Genomic DNA, 26,468 nt, shown 5'->3' on the forward strand with positions numbered 1-26,468 from the left:
GTGATTTGCTGATGTTCTGAAGCACAACATTTTCTGGTGAATACTAAAATGAACAATTTATTTATGACACCAAACACTCACCAAGCAGTGTTTCCATATATCTATAAACACGAGCAGTAGACCCGTTTTGTCTGAAGAGAGTCCTTCCTCATCCCTTCATTATAAATCTTTCTAAAGAAATGTAATGAATTTCACCTCTATCTCATAATCCAGACGAGATGCACTGCGTAGCTGCCTAGACTCAGAAATGAATCAAATAAATGGACAATGGAGTGTTTTCTGTGGGGGGTGCGTCCTCATGTCTGAGGTATTAATTCACTCTGTTTGTCTTGCTGTTCCCTACCAGGCCTTGAGTAGTGAGCTCGCCAGCGCTGTGGATGAAAGCAAGAAGACCCCTGAAGACATGATCCACGCTGAGAACGTGAAGGCCGGCCGAGACAAATACAAGACCCTCCGTCAAATCCGCCAGGGCAACACCAAACAACGTATCGACGAGTTTGAGTCCATGTAGCGGACAGAGGGGCAGACTCTGCACCACTTTGGCATAGGCATAATAAGCAGGGTAGAAATGTAATGTTAGGAATGTAGGCACAAATTGTGTGGGTATTGTGATAATAAATGTTTTTGTTGTCTTGTTGAAACTGCAGTGATGCCACACAACCATGTTAATACCAAGAGCGTGCACACTGCACAGACACATTGCAAAATGTATTAAAAAATAAATATATATATATATATAATTTTTAATTTTTTTATACATTTTGTAAAACATTATCTTCACTTAAGATAATAACAATAATGCTGGAGGTGCCCTTTTTTGTATGTGTATATATATATATTTATATATATATGAAATGATAATAATAATAATAATAATAATAATAATAATAATAATAATAATAATAATAATAATAATAATAATAATAATAATAATAATATTAATATTAATAATAATAATAATAATAATAATAATAATAATAATAATAATAATAATAATAAAATAATAATAATAAAATAATAATAATAATAATAATAATAATAATAATAATAATAATAATAATAATAATAATAATAATAATAATAATAATAATAATAATAAATGGATGAAGTTGATTTATGAGGTCACTTTGTGAGGGGCTGAGGCACCTTTGAACCCTATCTGCACGAGTTCGGTAACTTCCTTTTGTGTACTCGATTTTAATGCTATGATCTGAGATGGGTTACTTGAACGTATTTGTAAAGTCACCTTTAACACAAACAACTAGACACAGAACATATCCACCATCCACCATGTCCTCATAAATAAAATAAAAAGTGGGCTATTCTCTGTGCATAATAGGGATAATCTATTCAATAATCTATAAAAGTGTTTGGCAATGCTCTGTAATGGTAAAATGAGAGAGTGCATGTAAATGAAAGTCTTGTAGCCTATTTGCGATTCAAGTAGGCAGGCCTAATGATGATCTGATTTGATGGTGATCTCTTATTAAACCCTGTATTTTTGTCCATCTATAGGGTGTTAAATCCTGACTATTTGCTCGACAAATAAATGAAAAAAGGTTATCCTGTTTCATATATTAATTGTCTCCATTGTTTGATATACTATGGCTGTGGTGTATCTTATGACCATTAATGTCTACAGAAAATACCAACCACACACATGCAGGAGTCCATAAACCTATTAGTATAATCTATATATATATTTTTTTAACTTTAGTTTGATCCAACATCATTATCTTGAGCTGCCGTTTTTTTTTACCACAGCCTTGCCAAGCACATTGCATCGGATTTTGTACAGCCTAAACCGACTACATGAGCCACGGACAAATGCTACAGCTTAATTATGTGCATCATGTAAACTACTACAGTACATAGGTACCTCGTTACGGTTGTCAACTCTGAGCCGTTCAGTTTTAGGCGTGCATTGCAGTCGCTACTCGCCTATTTTCGTGACGAGCCCAAAGAGAGGCTGGATCCCCGTCTCTCACGGTCCGTCTCGCGAGACAGGAAAATCATGGCAACGCGCGCGTGCGAGGTCATTTAAGGTAGGCGGCGGCGAGGGCTGCATTCTACTCTCAAACACGTGATTTGGAAAGTGGCGGGTTAATTTGACGGAGCCTCGGAGGGTCTGACTCTGAAGTACGTTTTGTGGGGAATCTTTCATTGCATTTCCTGCAATTCTACACAATACACGACTATGACTATAATAGTACTTTATTTAACACAATAAAATGTGAGAAATTGTCAATTCAAGTGTTCATACGGCCATTTGAATGAAAAACTCTGACGCCATTTTGACAGGCATTTCTCCAACAAATCATCAACCGCCAAACTCCATTGTGTGCGCACAGGGGTTGGCTACAATTTGAGTGGTTTGTTCTAGTATTAGTCTGGGACTTTGTTTGTGAGGGAAGCTGCACGAAAATGTAAGAACTGCAGAACGGCGTCATGAATAGCACTGGGGTGGGCGGACTCGGAGCTCCCATTTGATTACACTATGACTACAGAACATTTGACCTCCCTAGTAGTGCCAGGGCAGCTGTGTCTTTCATACAACAATTAATGTGATTTGTACCATAATGTTATTATGATCACAGAAGGGCATGCAGGCAAAGCACCTGCTGCAACATGACAGGCTGGACTCTTGCGCTACAACCTTGAGCTCTTTTGGAAATGTCTCTGATTCCTCCACAATTCACAGTAGAATCATATCGCATACGAGCAAACAAACACTCAATAGAAATGCCCATTTTTGTATCGTGTGGGAAGGGAACACAAGGGAATTATAATATTTATTTGATAGTTTCCTTGCGGGAACATGAGGAAGTTAAACCTTTGTAGAGCTGATGGAAATTTAGATTTGATATAAACTCATATCAAAATTGTCGGGGACATACGTCCACAATAAATTACGCACATGGTCAAACATCTCGACCAAAGTATATGAATAAATAATATTGTATTACCCCCCCCCCCCCTCTCCCTATTTTTTTCTATATTTAAACCAGAATTAGTTGAAAAAAGTTAGATAATTTCATTTCATGCCGTCTGTAGCACAGCCTTGTTTATTTACTGTGTCCATGGAAACGACATGAACGCAGCCACAAAGGTGTGGTTGTTATGCAGAACAAGGACAGTATTAAGGTTTCAGTTTCCTTGATGCACTATGAAACTTGTATAGCTATTTGCATCAAGGAAACTATAACGTTGTCCCTATAGTTCTGCATAAGGAAACCATAATATAACTACATCAACAACGTTCAGACGTCACGTGTTTCATTTGTGGTTATGTGTGTGTGAATGTGTTATATGCCTACTACTCTGTATATAATTCAAAGTTATAGCTGCGTATTCTTTCAAACTCATTTGGTCGCGTCTGGATAAGGTATACAAAAATTGTAATTATTATTATTGTGTTTTTTTGTGTGGAATACTGATACTACAACATGCATATACCGTTGTACCGATGGTAAAGGGGTAATGCATTATGATGAAAGAAAGAAAAAAGGCAGAACAAAGTTCAGCAGTTCAGACAATTATATAATTTACATTTATTATAAGAGTTTTTATTGGGCAGAGCTGTTATAGCAGGCTTGTGACGTACATGCGTAGAGACAAGCTCTGCGTAGGAGTGTGTAACACAAGTAGCTAAACTACTTGCGGAGTTGTGATTCCATGTCCAGTCTAGTCTACTTGCTAACAGACCAAACAGGCTGAAGAGCGTCTCTGAAAGTATAGCCTAAGTTTATAAAAATAAAAAAAACGAAAAAAAAAAAAAACATCTCATGACAGAGTAGCGGGCCGTGTACGTTGGTTACTTTCTCATCGCAGTCACTTGAAAACGTGCCAGTTCTTCACACGGAGAGTGACTTCAGATCATTTTGGATATGCGTTTTCATTTCTCCTGAGAGGGGGAATGTTTTTTTTATATCTGTTTTCAATGCAGCGGTTCGGTGAAACTGTAACGAAAGATGTCTTTTAATAATTCTAGAGCGTCCGAGTTGGAAGAAACCCACGACTCGTCGTCGGTCATAAATCATCGGAACACGGATCTCGCAGACACGACCCGCACGTATCCGAACACTATTGCGCTCAGCTGCGCCGTGTCCGTGTCCTTGGGTCTGGACGGTCCTCCGCAGAGCGACATCAACAATTGCACCGATTGCGCCTCCTATGCCGAGATCGTCCCGATCGGCGTCGGACGCGGCGGTGCGTCGAAAGCACCAGAGAGGGGGAACGACGACGAGAGTATGACATCCGAACTGACGAGACGGCTGCCGAATGAAAGAGATCCGGCAGCAGGAGATTTTGAGGACTCGTTCGGGGCTTATACTGTCAGCTGCATGGAGCTGCTGAGATCGAGCGGCGCGCCGCCGGAGAGCGCTCGCACCGTGACGCACGGTCCAACCATAACCCGATATGTCTGCAAGGAGTCCAACTTGTTCATGAGCAGCAGGCCTACGGGTGACGAGCCACCCACCCTCTCTCAACTTGGTGACTATTTACCATTAAAACCGTTCTCTACAAACCCAGCGCTATTCAGAGATCCACCTGGAGGAGTGTGGTGCGTCGGTGAACACATAGGCCCGCACGGCGCGCCTCGAACCGAGCCGGAGCGGGGCGGATCCGGGGGACATAATTTTCGCTGTAAATACTGTAACTATGGACAGCCCTCTTTTGGACCCAGGCAGCACTGCTACTGTGGCCCCTCCGTCGGCGGCCAGGACTGTGGGAACGGTGGCATGATACGAGCGGGGGTTGTACAAGGGTATGGCCAAGTGGAAAGTTACCAAAGTGCAATTCTGACCAGGCATGCCAATTATGCCATCAAGACCGAGCCCACTGGCTGGGTGGATTATGCCGATTCAAGTTTCAGGTAAAAATATATATATATATATTCATTTATATAATTTTAAGTTTTCTTTCTTCAACATTCTTCTCATCAGACCAGGAGCTAGTCCATAATAGGCTAATCACTGCACTAACTAATATTGGCGGCCGTCAATAGGCCGTTTTGGTGACTGGCCCCCCGTGTACAGTATATGTGTATATGTAGCCACTGCCTGAACCACTCCCACTTCTTTCAGTCTCCGTATTATTAATTTTGTTTAAATTTAAAACATGTTTATGTCAGAAGCAACATGACTAAAGCCATGGGTTAAAGCTGGTGCATTGAACCTGTTCAGTTTATCAAGTTAAAGTTCGGATTGTTTCCTATAGGCTAATGGTGATGTTTATGTTTAGACCTAATGGACCTCATGGCTTCATCTAGGGGGTTATTATGGGATTGAGAGCCTTTAAAGTGGAATACCACACATTAAAAAAAATGTGTTCTCAGTCAGTTTGTGAGCAGCACCACTATTTCCTAAAGCTATAAATCAGAGAGAGAGCCCTCCAGTTGGTGATCTAACAGAGATGTTGAGAATACCCTGAAGACTGGCAGGAGCACTCATTCAAGGGTACTACGACTATGCTTGCACCTCATGGTACCAAAGCATCTCAAAGGCGCTAAAAACAAGATTACAAACATCACAAAACAAACTGGGCAGACTACTACTTGACCTTACCCCTAGAACCCACCTCACCCCTGCCCACTTTGACAACCTATAGGATGGCTTAGAGTAGACAACAGAGTACAGCAACTTGCAATGGGCCTGGTCTACAAGATACACTATACGACTAAGGTACCCATGTACATGTCAAAATACTTCCCAAAGGTCAGTGAATACCACAACCACTACACCAGAGGAAGCTCAACAAATCATGTTAAACCCAGATTCGGCGCAAACAAGGGACTAAACACGTTTATCAATTATGCGCCCTACCCAAAGCTGTAAAGGAATGTGAACCCCTACCCACATTCAAAACCGCTCTTAAAGAGCACCTACGGGAGACTGCAATTCTAAACTGGCCACCGTAATAGACAGTTTCCTCCCCACCGCATGTATATTCTCTCCCCACCGTATGTATATTTCTCTCCCACCCACCCACCCCCTCCAAATGTACAGTCTCCACCCCACCGTATGTATATTTCTCTCCCACCCACCCACCCCCTCCTAATGTACAGTCCCCTCCCTATCATATGTATATACTCTGTCAGGATCTATGGGTAACAGTACTGTATATTTGAATACCGTTTATGTCACAAATGTATCAGTACTAAATACCTGTATGTCCCTATGCCATAAATGTCATGTTGTGTATGTCATAAATGTCAATATGAAATGAAAATGGGGGACCCTGATGTAAACAAGACAAACGTCTTTCTCTGGTCTGCATCCCCTTAACAATTGTGTGTATTGAGCCGTACTGTATTGTACCCATTCTGCAATCTGTTAAATAAAGTTTTCATTCATTCATTCATTCATTCATTCATTCATTCATTCATTCATTCATTCATTCATTCATTCATGTACTGATGATACAAGATGGGGCTGCTCCACAGACAATTAATGGGGCTCATGGTTCTGGGGCTATACAATGTCCGTGAACTCTTACACCCAAACAAGGTTCATATTATGCTAACATCGCTAGAAGGTCTGCACCAGAATTAAAACCTTATTTGGCTCACTATTTTATGGCCCCATAAAGTCAGAAAACTCATAAAGTTCATTATCTATAGAGTGGCCCCAGACTTTACATCCCAGTGACATCACAGATTGGACAGTTCTCTCTCTGATCTCTAGCTTTAGGAGAGACTAAACTAACTAAGGCTACGTTTAGACGGAGAGTCTGAACAGAAACCGCAAAAGTCGTCTTACGGTTTCACTTTTAATTTTGCGTTTAGACTATCGTTTTGGGATGGAATTCTCCGTGCAGACGAGGCTGTAACGACTCCAGACGACTGAGCCCCGCTGTCACACGATTGGCGCATATGTCACATGACGTGCTGTGAAGACCCGCCCTACTCTGCCTCTGATTCGCAGACTGTGGGTGGGGAATGTGATTGGACCAAAGCAGAGTCACTCACAGACAGTGGGTCCAGTCACGCCGCGGGACAGATTCTTGTGTATTTAAAACTTTAAAAGTACTGCCAATGTAGCCTTCAGGTGATCGCCATGGATAGAATCAGACATGCTTTGTTTACGCTTCTAGGCTACTGACGCATGCCTGTGATGTAAGCAGTACACGCAACGAGAGCCTTGACAACCCTTTCGTCATCGTTTTATGCGGTTTGACAGTTTAGATGAGAGCGCAAAGTTTTATCGTTTCTAGGAATTCCACCCTGGAAGGTAGTCTCACTTTTTTGCGGTTTCACCCCGTAAAAACGCTGTTTCCGTATAAACGAAAGGCACATCCGAAAAAATATTTTTGAGGATTCACCTGCTAGCGTTTCCGTCTAAACGGGGCCTAAGACTGACTGAAATCTGACTGAACTCTCCTGGAGCAGAGGAGGAATTCATTCTTAAAATGGGTGGTATTCCCCTTTTAAGCTGCAAGGTCAAGGACGGGACTTTGGTTTGGTTGTAATAAAGGGCAAATTGCATAAAGAAAGTAACACATTTTGCGTTTAACATTTTATGTTAAACATTATGTTAAAGGGTGGTCTTTTTAAGAAGCCCAGCATAGGTTTTGTTTTTCATTCTCTGTGTATGGCTGTTGGATCATTTTGCAGTGTAGTATAGGCCCATGCCCTATACTTGACTGAGGACCTCCCTGAAGCAGTTCCATTTAAATCAGGACAATCTGTAAAATCTTCATCACACTTCATGTTTGAGTCAACTTTTGAGTCAAGGCCCTATCAGTGATCCAAATCACACACTTATTCTGCCATTTTCCAAATCCCATAACTTTATCATTACATTTAAGCGATTCCTTGCAGCCTGCAGGATCCAGGCTCTTGCCACACCACCAAAAGTACAAAATAACAATAGAGACATGTTTTTATTCTGTAGCTGCTTGCTCAGCTATTGATGCAAGGACTAACACTAGATAACAGGTAAATATTAATTTGCAATTGTATTAGTTGTTTTCTGTGTATTCAAAATGTTTGTTTACATTGGTATTGTTTCTAAACACTGGAGTAAAACAGATCTATGGGTCGTCACTCCAAGGGACTCACTAAAAACTTGGTATTTCATATGCCGCATCATGCACCTTGTGGAAGGGGTGGGACGCCCTTTTTCCATCTTTACTCAATGGCGCCAGCGTTATTGACCATCTTAGCGATGTTTGCAGACCCATCTTGTGTTCTGTATTATAGCTATGGAGACAATAGTATGGCTCATTTGACAGGCATTGTTCATAGTCCATCACTGACTAATGAGTTAATTTCTATAGTTTGTGCATATTACACGCTAAACATCCCCCCTTTCCAAAATAATCCAGTCTTTTTTCATAGATTGCGAGATATGGCGCGTTATATGCAATATGCCCAAATCGTTCTGGTTGCTCGCCTGAAACCCCAAATACTTCCAAATCAAAGGTATATACCATGTACATATGTGTCTTCACAAAATCATCAAGGGGGGGGGGGTCGTTTTAACTCAAAACTGTGATCGTTACCAAAAGCAAGTTTTAGGTCTGGTAAAATACGACATTGTGATCGTTACAAAAACATGTTTCAGGTTCGGTAAAATAGACATAGAATATACCATACCTTAGCCAGAAGGTACTCCAAAAAAAAAAATCCCCAGTGATCCCATCGCCATCGCGATTACTCGTGTATATGTCTTAGGGCTGGGCGATATGACCAAAAACGTTATCGCGATAAAATTATAAAATTATTTTCATATAATTCGATATCGATAATTATCGTCGATATAATGTCCGTCAAGTTTAATTGACTTCTTATGCTGCTGCGAATGTCTCAAGTCGAGTTGATGTCGTCATCAGTCCGCGCACGTTACACGTTAGCCGACAAGCGGAGTATCTCATGACAATAAATATGACACTAAAATACTCTCTTCCGCCACAATATATTGAAACGAACTGTATACCTCACACTACTATAAACGTGGCCTCAGAATTCAAAACACACACATACTCGGCACGTAAATATATAAAACATCGGCGTGCAAGCTAATTAGCCTAGCAAGCCTGTAGTATCTAAGCTGTGTATTCCATGACAATGTGCTAAATATTACACTAAAATACTCTCTTCCGCCACAATATATTGAAACGACGTCCACTGTATACCCCCACTACTATAAACGTGGCCTCAGAATTCACGTCACACACATACTCGGCACGTAAATATATAAAACATTGCCGTGCAAGCTAATTAGCCTAGCAAGCCTGGTTGTTGAGTGAGTCCTACCTCCTTCCGGGTATACTTCGCTCTCGGCCATCTCCTTCACTGATTGGTTGTTAGCTGTTGTGCGTAAATACGTCATCACGTAACGTTGGTTGTTGTTAGTGAGTGTGGTGAGCCGAGGCTGAACGGAGCCAAGCTTGGAAAATCGATATATCTAAACTTTGCGACCACGTTTCATGTTTATTTCGAGGAAATAATTTATCGCGATAGTTATCGTTATCGTTTTATCGCCCAGCCCTAATATGTCTATACTCGTGTATACGGGAAATAGGTTTCAGGTGATAAAATCTCTGAGCGATCGCTCTGTCGCTCTGTCCCCTGAGGGGGAGTAGTCCTTCCTTGAAGAAGTCCACTATTATCCCTGTACCCAAAAAATCCAAGCCTGCTTGCCTCAACGACTACCGCCCTGTAGCTCTCACCAGTGGCGTCGCGTGGGTAAAATAACAGGGGAAGCCAAAAAAAAATTATAAAAAAAAAATTATTAAATATTTTTATTAATAATTTTTTTTTCTTTTTTTTTTAAAGTCAAGCAGTCACCATGTACACTACAGTATGGCTCGGCGGCCAGTCAAACGTTCTTTTTATTTATTTAACAGATTGCAGAATGGGTACAGTGCAGACCAGAGAAAGACGTTTGTCTTGTTTACATCAGGGTCATTAATACTGCTGGAGCATTGGTTAATTTTTGGTCCAATTTTTCCTTGCGCGATTTTGCGCGCCGCGTGGGAGCAAATTCGAGACACATATTCGGTTGCAAAAATGTGTCCCACGGTCTCCTCTATGGCCGTGAATATTTTCACGCGGATCGGAATCACGGCGCGCCCGTGGGACACTTTTCCGTTTCGGCGAGTTTATTCCACGCTTTCTGTTTTCCTTTTCTAAGCATTTTAGGGGCTACATGTGAATCAGTAAAAGTTGCGGGACGCCCAGATGTTTCCACGATAGAAAGCTCGCGTGGATCCCATAATAGGCTCACTTAATACAGCGTTTTTAAAATCACGCAACATTTTCAGGGTCGCGAGCCGACCTTTTCCCCTCGTTTTCGATGATGGAAGTGATTTAGGAAAAGCTTCGGCACGCCGAGAGGTCCCCGTGGATTTAATCTCGCGAGGATCGGGGCAATATTCGGCCCGTGGGAACAGTTACGGGTTAATACAATGTTCAGAGTGCAGAGGGGAGGTGTGCAGAGGGGATTCCACACTCATGATTCTTCTCACAGCCCCGTTTTAAACTTTTAGGGTGTGGCAGTCAGCTCGAATCTGATTGGCTAGGATCGGATTTGGACTCTATAATGCTGGAAGCCTGGAGAAAGAGACCTACCATCTGCCTCCTCTCCTGCTGCAGTGAGCATAGTGAGGCTGACAGTGTGTTAGAGGGAGTGAGAAGGAGAAGAGGGAGACATTAAAAAAAAAAAAATATATATATAACACAGATGCACAGATGAAAAAGAATGTAAACTATATGATTTTTTTTTTTTTTTTTTTTTTCATATTTCATATTTGATATTAATTCATATTTTAATATTAGGGAGGCATGGCTTCCGTTGGCTTCCATAAGGATTCGCCACTGGCTCTCACCTCCATAGCCATGAAGTGCTTTGAGAAGCTAGTAAAGGGCTACATCTGCTCCTCCCTCCCCATCAACATGGACCCCCTGCAATTTGCATACCGCCCCAACAGGTCCACGGAGGACGCCATAGCCCATGTGCTGCACACAGCAGCATCACACCTGGACAAGAGGCAGGGGAACTATGTGAGAATGCTATTCATCGACTACAGCTCGGCATTCAATACCATAGTCCCCTCCATACTCATAGCCAAGCTCAGGGACCTGGGCTTGAACTATGACCTCTGCCAGTGGGTCTTGGACTTCCTGACTGGCAGACCCCAGGTGGTGAGAGCAGGCAACTGCACCTCCTCATCCATCACCCTCAACATAGGGGCCCCCCAGGGCTGTGTTCTGAGTCCCCTCCTCTACTCCCTGTACACACACGACTGTGTGGCTCAGCGGAGTAGCAATACAATCATCAAATTTGCTGACGACACAGTGGTGGTGGGCCTGATCTCTGCCAACGACGAGAGGGCCTACCTGGAAGAGGTCAAGGTCCTGGCGGGATGGTGCCAGGAAAACAGCCTCTCCCTGAACGTCAGCAAAACAAAGGAGATGATTGTGGACTTCAGGAGGTCGGGGGTCAAGGACTACAGCCCCCTCAGCATCGACGGGGCACCGGTTGAGAGAGTCAACAGCTTTAAGTACCTCGGAGCCTACATATCCGAGGACTTGACATGGACCACACACATTGACAGTGTTGTGAAGAAGGCACGACAACGCCTCTACTTCCTCAGGCGCCTAAGGAAGTTCCAAGTCAGTCAGAAGATCCTTAAGAACTTCTACTCATGTACAATAGAGAGCATCTTGACCGGCAACATCACCTCCTGGTTTGGGAATAGCACTGCACAAGACCGAAGCAGACTACAAAGAGTGACACGTTCAGCCGAACGCACAATTGGAGGGGGGCTCCCCACCCTCCAGAACATTTACAACAAGCGTTGCAAGGGCAAGGCTAAGAGAATCATTAAAGACTCCAGTCACCCGAACAACTGCCTCTTTGAACTGCTGCGGTCAGGCAAGCGATACCGGAGTCTCAAGGCGAGCACAGAAAGACTCAGAAGAAGCTTCTATCCCCAGGCCATCAGGCTGCTAAACGAACAATGAATGAACACTACACAACAACAACCACCAAACGCACATAGCACACACATCCACACGCACACACTCACTTAAACAAACACACTGTAGCACCCACTCCACACACTTCATAGCACACACCCACTTTAAACAAACACACTGTAGCACCCACTCCCCACACTTTATATTTATTGATGAAGGATTGCACTACAACTCGTACACCTTACTGTAAATTGTACCTAAATTGTACCTCATCCCATTTCTGCTTTGCACTAGATAGTACTGTACATTAGTACACTGCATAGTATTGTATATTATATGGTAACTCAGAACATTGTACATATGTCTATACCGAACACTGTGACCTCTTTTTCTTCTTCTAAATTACATGTATACTATGTTTGATACTATCTTGTCTAGCACAGTCTCTGGAGCGTAACAGTAAGAAGCATTTTGTATGAAAGTATTCTGTACTTCTGTATGACAACTATTAAAGAAACTTGAAACTTGAAAAACTTGAAAACTTCCAGAAAAAAAAGAAAAGAAAAAGTGTCTCCACACCAAACTATTCCAGTTCAAAAGGTAGGCGATACTGCCACCTGGCAGGATTCGATCGTCATTGCAATTGTAACGTAGGCAGATGAGCCAGGGAGCTCCGGGCGAGTGTATAGAACGGGGATCAAAGGAAAAAGATCAAAGGATCAAAACCAGAGAATTCTCGGGTATGGCGCTCAACGCATGGCGGCGAAACTCGACTTATCTCGGGTTTGGCGCAGAAAGTGTTAACACATCCTGCGCCAAAAACGAGTTTACTCGTTATTGCCCGCCAATCGAATAGCGCCAACAACAAGTTTACTCGTTTTTATGATCGTTATTTCCTTTATTCGCTATTGGCATTCATAATGTATCCAGGAAGGCTCCGGGAGCCAGCTGGACCCTGTCTGATATTTCAACGCCTCAATACCGCCGCCTGGTGGATTTTGGGCGAGTTGCACTCCACTCTAAACCGGATGTGGCGCTCTGTGCATTGGGGAAAATCCTCCGGCAGACATATCTTGTTATGTTGATCAAGACAAACACTCAAGTGCATTTGATCGCTTTCGAGACGCAAGAATCAATATGCTTTCGGCGTTTATTGCGTCATACAAACGGAAAATGGATCTAGCAGATCGACGTCAAATAATTGGATTTTTTTCTCTCCAGACGCATCGGCCACAGGTAAGAGGAATCTAACGTTAATTCCAGCTCGATTGTCCATTTATTTCATTGCAATCCATCTGCTCAACGTATGATGTCTTACTAAGGAAAGCCGTTACTGACAATCAAGGAATCATAAACGACCCCCCCCCCCCTTTCCTTCACACATGATGGAGCATAATGTATACCGAGCATATGCATTTGAATTTTTTAATATAGCGTGTATAGGAACGAAACGCCAATCGATTATGTGTAATATGCGTCAAGGCCTATAACTCTTCTGGGAATCCGTTCTGGGAATTACTGCTATACACTCCAAAAACATACTTATATTCACGACGGTACTAACACGACAAAAATATAACGTTCCCACATCCGGAACGATAGATACCCGATGTTGAATGGGCCATAGTAATGTCGATATAGCTATAATATTTAAAAAGTTATAGCCCTGCAAAGAAGGTGAGCGACTCCATAGGCTTACAGCACTGGCAGAGAGTGGTATATGATGGGCAAACTGCGTGGCACAGAATGTGTTAACCTCATTGGACGTCATGTCCCACCTTAACCTCATTGGACGTCATGCCCCACCTTAACACATTGGGCGCCAGACCCGAGATTTCTCGTGTTATCTCGCCCGCATTTCACTGTATGCTTGTATGCCATGACAAATAAAACTCTTGACTTGACTTGACAGGGGTTGAGTACCAAAACCCGAGATTTATCAGGTTTTCATCGTTTTTTCCTTTATTCGATTTTTTTATTCTATGCATTGTCACGGATCTCTGTGTTACCATAGGAAATCATTCTGAGATCCCTAGAGTGCAATACCGGCCGCATCCTGCTAGGTGGCAGTATCGCCCACCCTTTGAAACCTTATTTCACACTGTGTGTCACATCTAGTTTTGTCTGGGCGGAGAATTTAGACCAAGCCAAGTAAATTGCTTCATCCGATCACTTCAAAACGCGTTCAGTACACTTGAGGCATATACATTTACATTTACATTTAGTCATTTAGCTGACGCTTTTATCCAAAGCAACTTACATGTTCTGTACGACAAGCCATCAGGAAGGGCACAACTCTATCAGCTGAGCAACAATGTTCATCAAAGTGTTGAGTGCTACAGTGTAGGTTAGTTTATTAGGACAAGTGCATGACAGTAAGGTTAGTTCGTTTTTTTTTTTTTTTTTTTTTCAGATAATGGTTGAAGAAGTGCGTCTTTAGTCGACGGCGAAAGATTGGACGTGTTTCGGCTGTCCTAACTGGGGTGGGTAGTTCATTCCACCATTGTGGGGCAAGGACTGAGAATAGGCGACTTCTCTTTGATGACCCTCCCGGGGCTTGGATAGGAGTAGGTCTGAGGCGGCCAGAAGATGCAGAGCGTAGGGGTCTTGAGGGTGTGTAGTTAGAGACCATTGACCGGAGGTAGGCGGGAGCGGTTCCCTTTGCCGCACGGTATGCTAGGTCGAGGGCCTTGAAGCGGATTCGTGCAGCAATGGGGAGCCAGTGCAGGTCCCTAAGAAGTGGGGTGACATGGGCCGACTTCGGTAGGTTTGAGATCAGGCGGGCCGCTGCGTTCTGAATGAGTTGAAGAGGCTTAGTGGCAGTGGCCGGGAGGCCAGCAAGCAGTGCGTTGCAGTAGTCGAGGCGGGAGATGACTGTTGATTGGACGAGGAGTTGGGTGGCTTCTTTTGTCAGGAAGGGGCGGATCCTTCTGACGTTGCTCAGGAGGAATCGGCAGGTTCTGGTTGTCGCTGCGATGTGAGCAGAGAAGTTCAACTGGTCGTCGAGGACAACACCAAGGTTCTTGGCGGTCGGGGGCGCGGTCACAGCTGCATTCTCGACTGTGATGGAAAGGTCGGTCAGGGCGGAGGATTTGGCCGGCAGGTGGAGCAATTCTGTTTTGCTTAGGTTCAGTTTGAGGTGGTTGGTCGTCATCCAGGCGGAGATGTCGGACAGACAGGCCGAGATCCGCTCAGAGACGTGGATATCTGAGGGAGGGAAGGAGAGGAAGAGTTGAGTATCGTCGGCATAACAATGGTAGGAGAAGCCATGAGACGTGATAATGTTACCCAGTGATTTAGTGTAGAGAGAGAAGAGAAGGGGTCCTAAAACCGAGCCCTGGGGGACACCCGTCCGCAGGGGGCGGGTGGCCGACAGGGTCCCTCTCCATGACACTTGGTAGGAGCGGTCATTGAGGTATGATGACAGCCATGTCAGCGCAGAGCCAGCCACTCCCATTCCTGCGAGGGCCGCGAGGAGGATCTGGTGGTTGACTGTGTCGAAGGCTGCAGATAGATCTAGGAGAATCAGGACGGAGGAGAGGCCTTTCGCTTTTGCTAAGTGAAGTGCCTCTGTGACCGCAATGAGGGCTGTCTCTGTGGAGTGACCAGTCCTGAAGCCTGACTGATTAGGGTCTAGGAGGTCATTCTGTAAGAGATAAGCAGTAAGTTGGCTGGATACAGCACGTTCAAGTGTTTTAGAAAGGAAGGAGAGAAAAGAGACAGGACGGTAGTTGCCTATGACGGTAGGGTTCAGGGATGGTTTTTTTATGAGGGGCGTGACTCTGGCTTGTTTTAGGGAGGTGGGGACCACCCCCGAGTTGAGTGAGGAGTTGATGGTTGCAGTTAGGAATGGGAGGATGTCTGGTGCTATGGTCTGGAGGAGTGGGGAGGGTAGCCGGTCCAGCTGGCATGTAGTCGGACGGTTCGACGTTACCAGTGTCAGGGTCTCGGCTTCTGTAATGGGAGAGAAAGATGACAGAGTGAAGGATGAGGTTCTCGATTCAGCATTTGGAATGGGTGGGGGTTGGGAGAAGGAGCTGCGGATGTTCTCCACTTTTTCCTCAAAGAAGATCGCAAAGTCTTCGGCAGAGAAAGATGAGGGAGGGGGGGTGGGGGGGGAGTGAGGGGACATGGTAGCATGCAGTTTGCGTAGATTCTTGGCAGAGGCCTCGATCCTATGGTGAAAGAAAGAAGCTTTGGCATTAGTAATGGTTTTGGAGAATGTTAACAAGAGGTTGTGATATGTGTCGATGTCAGCAGTGAGGCGTGACTTTCTATACTTCCTTTCAGCTGCTCTCAGGACCTGTCTTTGTTCTCTCACTGGATCTGTCAGCCATGGACTGGGTGGGGAACGGCGGGCAGGTTTCTCAACGAGGGGACAGAGCTTGTCGAAGGAGGTTGTAAGGGCTGAGAGGAGGTTGGAGGTTGCCATCTCTGCGGATATGACGATATTATATAAATATCGGGTACAGTTCATTAACGATACACTTTTTCAACGTATCGTGGATATCGTGATGTTTTGCCCAAGAGGATTGTGTCGCGTCAATCTGTCCACACGTTACTCGTTCATATCTCAGCCCGTGCTGAGATATGCCCATTCCGCGGTCTGTTAATAAAGTTTTCAATCAGACAGATGTATGGAAAGGCTTTTATTATAACATTCGTTGTAGTAAAATCATTATGCCTCATTCAGTCATCCTGTGGAGCACTGGTCTCCTACTCGACGGCCGCGGGGAGCTAACGTTAGTAGCTTTGTTGTTGTTCAGCACACAGGACATTCAGGAAGTCAAAACTAATAGCGCTTGCCGATTGGTGCTAAGAACAGCAGGGCGGGTGCAAGCGGTGTGACGTCATTGGCAGACTCGACTGTCAATCAAAATGATTATGTTTCCGTCAGAATGAATGAATGAAAACTGTATTAAAAGGTTGCAGAATGGGTACAATACAGTACAGGAGGATGAAGACCAGAAAAAGACTTTCGGCTTTTTTACATAAGGGTCCTCCATTTTCAATTCATCAAAACATTTAGAGACATACATATATACAGTAGTTTCATAAAAATGCTAAAATGCTATTGATTGATTGATTTAAAACTTTATTAACATATTGCAGAATGGGTACAGTACAGCTCAATACATACAATTGTTAAGGGGATGCAGACCAGAGAAAGACTTTAGTCTTGTTTACATCCGGGTCCCCCATTTTCAATTCATCATATTTCATATCTAAATCATATAATATCTCATATGCAATATATAATCTAATAATCTAAATCTAATATATAATATAAAAATGCTAAATGCATGGGTATTTTATTTTGTCTTTAATGTTAGCTTGCAAACTCAAATACTGTCTTGGTAAGCCTCATAATGAATTGTTTGGGGTAAAAAAGAAAAACATTGTGATGTGTAACGTGTATCGCCGAAAGGTCAGAAAATATCGTGATATCATATTTAGGCCATATCACCCAGCCCTACTTTGATTTGGAAATAGTAGCGTGTCCAGGCGAGCAACGCGAACACGTTTAACAAAATTCCCATATTGCTCCATAACACAGTTACCAGGAATTAGCCAGGATCACTCTGAAACTATACAATATTCACCACGGTATAACACGCAAACGTATACATGAAAATATTTATTCTTTTTCAGATGTTGAACGAGGGATAGTTACTGTCAAATGAGCCATTTACAGCGGTGGCACACTGAGTACAAGGATGGCTCACACGGCTGGCGTTCAAAGTGTTAACCTCATTGGACGTCATGCCTCACCTTAACCCTAACCTTAACCTCATTGGACGTCATGCCCCACCTTAACCCTAACCTTAACCTCATTGGACGTCATGCCCCACCGTAACCCTAACCTTAACCTCATTGGACGTCATGCCCCACCTTAACCCTAACCTCATTGGACATCATGCCCCACCTTAAGGTTAGGGTTAAGGTGGGGCATGACGTCCAATGGGGTTACGGTTGGGGTTAAAGGGGCACTTTAATAAAACCAATGCTGATTTATTTTGCACATAATCTCACACACATTCCAAAACTCTAAACCGTTTAGCCAGTTATTGAGAGTAAATAAGTTTGGATATGGCCACCGGTGATGTCATTGGGGACATTGAATCCTTGTGTTGTGTTAATTACAGCTCAATGAAATGAGAAGGTAGCAGACATTCCCTATACGACAAGGTGTTGCTATTCGTGGAGCTGTAATTAACACAACACAAGGATTCAATGTCCCCAATGACATCACCGGTGGCCATATCCAAACTTATTTACTCTTAATAATTGTAAAACTAAAATAACGGTAAAACGCACTTAATTTGTTCAGGAATGCTATATGTGTGAGTTTGTGTGCAAAATACTAGCATTTAAAACTAAAAAGTAACAATTTAAAACCTTGGGTACAAGATCAGCACAGATGACTGAAATACAGTACCAAAGTTACTGTGATAATACTATATATATATATATATATATATATATATATATTAGAGTATTATATAATAATTATTATTTTATTTTATTATTAGTAGTATTTATTATTGTTGTTTTTTAGCTTTGACTAACCAAATTCATGAGGTCTGGTGCTGTTATCCTTCAGAAGAAATTATAATGCAATATGCACTCCCTAACCAGCACTGGATTCATTCTAGATCATTTCCACTGCCAGTGCTCTTGGCCATGGCCAAGTGACCTTCCACGGCCAAGTAACGTTCCATGGCCAAGTAACGTTCCACGCCCCAACTGGGCTAAATCAAAGCTGGCCTTCTCCCTGACATTTGTTTCTGTTGTGGCTACCCTTGCACATATTCAATTTAAGATATAAATTTCAATATGAAAAAGAGATACAGTGCATGTTGTAGATCTTCTACTTGAGTGGGAGAGGAAAATAAAAACCACTAGATTTATTTTTTTATTGTTTCCAATACAACATATAATAGGCCCTGCTCTCCATTATCCTCTCATTCAGAGGTCCACTACTGATCAACACCAGTGATTGGGGTGACTTCACTAGTTACATTCCTTAGCAATCTCATGAGTTATCCAGATGGAAAAACAACATCTCATGTCAACAATTGGATTTGGAGATTGTAACGCGACACTGGGCCAGCATATTTTGGCAGTAGACGAACTACCTAAACCAATCAGCAGCTGTGCATGTGAGCGAGTGGGTGGGGGAGAGGGAGAGAGAGAGAGACGTAGCGGACGTGAATGAATGAATGAATGAAAACTTTATTTAACAGAATTGCAGAATGGGTACAATACAGTACGGCTCAATACACACAATTGCTAAGGGGATGCAGACCAGAGAAAGAGGTTTGTCTCGTTTACATCAGGGTCCCCCATTTTCAATTCATAGTGACATTTATGACATACACAACATACATGACATCATCATATCATGTAATTTTATCCAGCACATTGCTTTTAACTCTGATTGATAGTTGATACTTACCTCAGCATGACCCTGCACTAGAATCCTCACCTGGTCATTATGTTGAGCATCTCACTGTGGGTCCTGCTGATCACTACTCCTCCAATACTCCCACAGTAGTTAATATTACCCCCCTCCCTCCTCTTCAGGCCTACCAATTCTCGAACTTGGACCTCATACAGTAAATAATATCCCGGTTTTAATCACAAACCGTTGTCCCACTATACCTGGTTATAGACATCGGCCTGTTGACCACAGTGTTGGCTAGTCTAGCCAGACCGGCTAATGCAAGTACTCAACCCGATAAAAACATTAACATTGGGCTTTTTAACACTTTCACTGCCACACACGAGATATCTCGGGTTTATTAATATGTGGTTGAAAGCCACTCACGAGATTTCTCTGATTTTTTTTTAATCAATCAATCATTCCAATAACACACGCTCACTTTATTCTTAGATGGCATGCACCTCCGAGTTGCTTCACAGCATGCCGTTTAACAATGAAGTGAGCATGTGTTATTGGATTGATTGATTGATTGCTTGAACATTTTATTAACAGTGAAATTAGTGTCCTTTTGACGAATGGCATCTAACAACAGACTTCCCGCGATTTATATTTTGTTCCACAATGAGTCATGACCAACCAAGGCAATTACATAATCCAACATTGTGTAAGCAACTAACACATTCCACGTGACAGAATCGTTTTTGAATGAGTCGTTATGACGCTATCAACACATCCATTCGTAAAGATTATTGTCCGCCATCTTGGTTTCATTTCTAAAAACTAGAACTGGCGGAGTGATTGTAATTCGGTTGTGGGCGGGTTCTGGGATCACGAGCGTGTGTTATGAGAAATAACCACGTCTAACTTGACTGTTTCAGCCAATCAGAAATCATATTGCATCACGCGAGCCTACCCGAGTATACCCGAGCGGCGCCGGCGATCATATGTGGAAAAAAGCGCCCCCTATCGTCTCCCAGATGACATAAGGGATTTTGGAATGGACTCAATGAAAATGGATGGGGAAAAAAATCCGGTACTCCACATTTTCCAGTCCACTGATCCAGCCGGGGTTACCACAGTTCATTCTGGAGCCTCTGAGCCCCGCTGATCATGGAGTTCTACTGTATCACGTTGGATCCATACACTTATCGATTTTTTCGAATGGTGATCAGGAATTGGAATATACCAGTTGGATACCATCTGATGTCAGGTAAGGAATCTATGTTATCAGTGTTAGGATAATCAGACAAATTTTGATGAAGATATAGGCTGTTTTGTGAAATGGGCTCTTTCGGTTTCACTGTAAAAGTCGAAGAGGAAATGAACACGGCGATTATCCGTGCGCGGCCCGAATGTGCTTGCGTGCACGTATAATATTGATCATCTAGCGTTTATTTGAAAACGATTCATAAATAGGCCGACAAATAACAACGTTCTGGAATATTCCAGTAAAAGACGATTATCATAGAATGGTCCAGAATGAACTGTTTTTTATCTCAAAACGGGTGCTTTTATAAATGCTCTGAAATGGAAATGAAGTGATAAAAAACCAATCTGCCTTGACAGCACTGACTGGAAAAGTAGTCTTTGATAAGCGACGGGCAGATTAGACACATAGCCATAATTTAAAACATAGATTAGGCGATATTAACGTTAACATTGAAGTGGACCGTGGCATCAAGGGGGTAAAAAGGAAAACCCGGCGTAGCACTCAAAGTGTTAACACACGATTGCTTACTGAGAAAGGTCTGCTACTACAGGGTCTACTGACCGATCGTAAGTTGGATTTCTTGTTTGACTGAAACTTGGCAGATACCTAGTAATGACTTTTCACAACTTAATGAGACTACTCTGCATGGGTATGTTTACATCTGTCAACCCCGCCCCTCCGATAAGCGAGGAGGTGGTCTCGCGATAATCTACAATGAGAAGTGGAAAGTGCCTCATTGACAGTTCCTGTGTACAAGTAATTTGAATGCATTGCTATTCAAATTCACCGTCCAACGCCTACCATTCTAGTGACTGTTTATAGACCACCAAAGCCAAATAGAGATTTTATAGATGAACTCTGCCTTTTTAGCTTCACTAAACTTATTGTCTCCTAATATTTTACTGCTGGGGGATTTTAATGTTCATATGGACAATATAAACAATTCTACTACCAAGGAGCTCACAAGTCATCTTCCCTGGACAGCTGTGGATTTCAAGTATGTTGATTCTCCTACCCACTCCAAAGGACACATTTTTGACTTAGTGTGCTGCTCTGGTGTCACACCCCAAAACTGTACTGCGTCTGACCTGCCCATCTCTGATCACAAGTTCATATCTTTTAATGTCATCCTGAAGACACAAAACAAACATGTCACATTCCATCTCTTTCAGGAATATTAAGAACATCGATGTACCTGCTCTATCCAGTGAACTTAACCTTTCCTGTCATGACAATGAATCAACCTGTGATGAACTGGTCTCAATGTACAACAATGGACTCCATAGCATCTTAGGGGGCTTTCACACTAGCCATCGGGGTCGAATCAGAGCGCGATCGCACCAGAATATCGCGTGATGAGAACGCTCCCCCCCCGTCCCCGGGGATGCTGATTCGCTCCAAACCTGGACCGCTGGAATAGGTGGTCTCGGGTGCGCGCCAGTGTCCCCGACAACGGAGCGGGGGGCGTGGTATGCAAGCTTACTGTAATGCTTTCATGCTTGCTTGAATTTTGGGCAGATAAAAACATACAGCAACAACTGGACAATACCCACAAAAACGATATTTATGGGCAATTTGGTGAGTTCAGACTAGAGCTGCCGCGATAACCGCATTACCGCGGTATCGCTGTTGCATCACGCTCACCGCAGAGTTAGGCTTAATACCGCGTCACCGCTGTTTTTTATCATAATAATAAAGTTGGCTTGCGGCTTGCGGCTCTGCAGATATACCCTACTCGGTTCCAAGCGACCCTATTGGTCCAGCCTGGCTCTGCGGCTCTGCAGATACCCCCTACTCGACGCGTCACACTTTGTAGCCTCTGAACGAAAACAGAACGCCGCGCCGCCATCTTTACTGCCTCGCTAAGGATGCATTTCATTCAGGATTTGTTTGCGACAGAACCAAGTGCAATAAACAAAAAAGAATGGATTCACTGTGTATTCTGCCTTATTTATTGATGAAACAAAACCGACATCAACCCAATTTACCACCGAGCGGAGAGTTTAGTGTCACAACAAGATCGCTGATGTGTTTGTTGTTGTGATTAGCCTAATACTACAGTCAGCCGATATACACGAGAGGTAACAACGTTAAACCCGGGTTTGCTTGGTAGAATACACAATGAGAGGTAACGTTAGCTTTGGCAGAATAGACGCAACGAGAGTCTGGTTAATGTTGTTATTGATTGATTGATTGAAACTGTGTTAAACTCTGGCTTGCTGCAAGCCCTCGGACATCTATGCCCACGGAGCTTTCAGTGTACACAAGCGAGCGGCAGCGGCCCCGCCTGCATCCCCATTCCCCAAACGGAGTAGTACCTGGCTGCAGTGGAAAAGGAACGAAGTACCAGGTGCCTAAAGCGGGTCGAGTCGAGTAGGTAATATGCAGTGGAAAAGCGCCATTAGACTAGAGGCAGGCTATAAGAGTAGACTACTAAAAAAAAAAAAAATGCATTCAAACTTTTTTTTTTTTTTGTGCGCACTGTGCGGTAATTACCGCGGCGGTAGGAAATATTGCGCAAATTCGTGCGGTAAGGAAAATATCAATACCGCGGCAGCTCTAGTTCAGACCTCAACCAAACAAGCATGTTGAGCCTCAGTCACGGCTCAGTGGATGAAAACTTCGAGATGAAGCCACGTTACAAGCACAAGACTATACTATACATTGGTTTCTTGTTCGAATGCATTTATTTCTATAGACCAGTGGTGCCCAACCAGTCGGCCGTGATCGACCGGTAGATCAATGACATGCAATATAATTGACGCGAGCAATGGGCTAACATTAGCTGCTAACTAGTAATAAATATGCTAAGCTAACTAGCATTAGCCGCTAACCCTGGAAAACACTCAAAGCGGACTCCATGACACCAGTTCCATTCGTGAGAAAAGGGGGTGGGTTATATTGACAAGGCTTGACAACAGAGGTTCAAATATAACTTCATATTTATTGGTTATTTGTTTCTTTATATCAGCATCCAGTTTCCACCACCGTATGTTAAACTCTTCCTGTGTTGACGTTAGAGTGTGACATCATCGCCTACGGCAGCTTACACGCTCAAAACGCAAACCGTAAACAAAACCCGGAGCCAGGGACCGAAACTAAAGCCCGCCGCCCGCCAGGGGCGGGCTATTTTTACCTTTGGCGCATGACACTTAGAGGGCTGCCCGCCGTGTGGCGTGTAGACGTGTAGTTCATAACTTCATAACGATACTCTTGTGCGAGTACAGATTATAGCCGCTCGTCTTTTTTTTCTCCGCCGCGAGATCGTTAAAAAACTACAAGTCCCACATCGCACTAGGTCCAATCACAGTAGAGTGACGTGACTGGTTTCATGAGAAAAAAAGCAAATGACCAATCGGAAGCTATCATTTGGCTTGTTTACTTCCATCTGCTCTAGTCTATATCGGACCTCCAAGAGCTAACGTTACTGTTTAAACAATGACCCAGTCAACTATTCACTTTTAGTTTAATACATGACGAGGCATTGTCTAACGGTATCTAGCTGGCTAGCTACTGATAGCTGCTGATATCAACAAATGCTCCAGCAATAGTCTACTCGAGTGCATAATACCTCCGGTCCCTCGTTAGCTAGCTTAGCTAGCTCACGTTGATCCATCTGTCCCAGTAAACTAAATTGTCTTAACGTTATCTACCGGGCTAGCAGTAGCTACAGATAGCTCCTGATATCAATGTCTTATAACATTGATTGAATGCGTATTCTAGCTGAGGGCATGTTGAATGTGATTTGACAAAAGAACGGTAACGTTATAAATAGGTCCAGCTGCATTGCCGGAGAATCCTTGCATGCTGAATGTAGGGTCTAGCTGAATATAGGGTCTAGCTGCAGGGCCGGAGAATCCTTGCTGGAGCTGGAGGCTACTCAAGTATACACACAGACAGTGGAGCTGTTTGCAGATAGCAAGCATTTTGACTTATTGCGTGGTGGCGATGTCTCGCAGATAATACAACTACAAGTATGATTATATAATATATATTTTATTTAAAAAAAAAATTTATATAAAATATATATATATTTTTTTTTAATCAAAAGAATGTTGGCAGGTAAGAAATATGCTTGGCGGGTAGACTCTTCCCATCTACCCGCCACTGGCCGGTGAGTCAAAAAGTTAATTTCGCTCCCTGCCCGGAGCGCACCAAGACTGCAGTGTGTACGCAAATTAGAGGGGGGAGAGGGAGGGGGGGAGTTCGCATCAAAGGACGGAGCGAGGACGGAGCGAGGACCGAGCGAGGACGGAGTGGTGCACCCGCAGCCCGCTCCTAATGAGAAAGCCCCCTTAGACACTTTTGCTCCACTTAAAACACGGACTGTTTCCTTTACTCGCTCTGCACCCTGGTTTACACCTGAGCTACGCCTGCTCAAAGGCTGCCGCCTAGAGCGCCTCCATACTAAGACTGGTCTTACTGTCCATAAAGAAATGTACTTTAACCACATACTCCACTATAAGGAAGCTCTCTCCAAATCAAAAAGTACTCACTATCTGTCACAATCATGGCGAGAGCCGCCATTTCTCTACCTACTTCCATGCCCTTATATGGGCAGCTCAATGTATGCTAGTATTCGGCCATACACCTACCAAAGTGATAAATCTAAAATCGCTTACCTGTCGGGTCTGCTCAAGGGTCCTGCGTTAGCATGGGCAACAGCTCTTCATTTCAGTCAGTCTCCCCTCTGCAATTCGTTTTCCGCATACGTCGCAGACATGCAAAAGGTCTTCGACCACCCTACCTGTGGCTCGGATAGCTCTGCTGGCTTGTTCAACATCCGTAAGGCCCACCGCAGCGTTAGCGAATACTCCATCGAATTCCGTATCCTAGCAGCAGGCTCCGGGTGGAATGACATTCCGTTAAGAGAGGCATTCCGTCAAGGCCTCAGCGACGTCCTTAAAGACGAAATGGCGTCCAAAGAGAAACCGGACTCCTTGGACGAGCTAATTGAGTTAGCCAGAGACCTAGACATGCGTCTTCGTTAGGGATGGGTACCTTTCACATTTGAACCGATACCGGTACCGGTACCTGTGAATCGATACCGGTACCCAACGGTACCTTTTTTCGGTACTTTAGTCTCAAGAAATTTAATTTACCTACCTCAGTCGTAAAAAAAAAAATCCAAACTTCAAATAACTACAATTTCGACAGTTTTCGGCTTGTCATTGCTCCGACTGCTTTGTTGTTGAATCAAGTAAAATCCTAGGTAAGCATATATTGTGCGTGTGAACGTTGACATGAAAAGAAAAAAGTCAAAAAAAATAATAATAATTAATTAATAATTTTTTTTCTTTTTTTTTTTTTTTTTTTTTGGTTTCTCACTTGATTCGATACTCGGTAGTACCGACGTGTTTCGGTTCGGTACCTCAAAAGTACCGAATTCGGTACCCATCCCTAGTCTTCGTGAACGCCGCCGTGAAAGGACGAGCGGCACCCGCTCCTCGTTGTCCAAAACATCTCGCTCTCCTCCCCCCAGGCGCACTGCTTGCGCCGAGCACTACTCCCCTGAGCCAATGGAACTTGACCGGTCCCGCTTTCACCCCGACGACCGCCTCCACAGGCTCAAAACGGGGGCATGTATTTATTACAGCCAGCTCGGTCACTTCCTCGGTTCGTGTTCGCTTCGCCCCAAATGGCGGGGCTCGACTGTAATGCTGGGTGCATCTTCGAGCTTCAATTGTGTTCCCAGCTCCGGTCTCAAATATGCAATTCAGTGCCACCCTGTGTTGGAACGGCCAGTCACTTCCCCTGTCTGCCCTGGTCGATTCGGGCGCTGACGAAAACCTCATTGACGCCGGCGTCGTATCCCGCTTCCACATTACTACCGACGCGCTGCCTATTCCCCGCGATGCCCACGGCCTAAATGGGAGGTTGCTCTC

The 26,468-nt window shown here is 43.7% G+C and overlaps 2 protein-coding genes across 3 annotated transcripts in view; both read left to right on the forward strand.

Annotated features, from left to right (window-relative positions):
• The window catches only part of LOC311243219 (moesin-like), a 92,880-nt gene extending 92,078 nt beyond the window's left edge, over nucleotides 1-802 (forward strand). Inside the window, exon 14 of the mRNA XM_084332356.1 lies at nucleotides 347-802. Coding sequence (XP_084188482.1) covers nucleotides 347-511 — 165 coding nt within the window. The 3' untranslated portion in view covers nucleotides 512-802. The remainder of the gene's footprint in view (nucleotides 1-346) is intronic.
• Nucleotides 803-3,804: 3,002 nt separating this feature from the next.
• The window catches only part of LOC311242317 (progesterone receptor-like), a 97,533-nt gene continuing 74,869 nt past the window's right edge, over nucleotides 3,805-26,468 (forward strand). For both annotated transcript variants that reach the window (XM_084331263.1, XM_084331264.1), the window contains exon 1: nucleotides 3,805-4,876. In XM_084331263.1, the coding sequence (XP_084187389.1) occupies nucleotides 3,972-4,876 (905 nt within the window). In that variant the 5' untranslated portion in view covers nucleotides 3,805-3,971. The remainder of the gene's footprint in view (nucleotides 4,877-26,468) is intronic.

This window comes from Notolepis coatsorum, assembly GCF_963971535.1.
Source record: "Notolepis coatsorum genome assembly, chromosome: 16".
NCBI lineage: Eukaryota > Metazoa > Chordata > Actinopteri > Aulopiformes > Paralepididae > Notolepis > Notolepis coatsorum.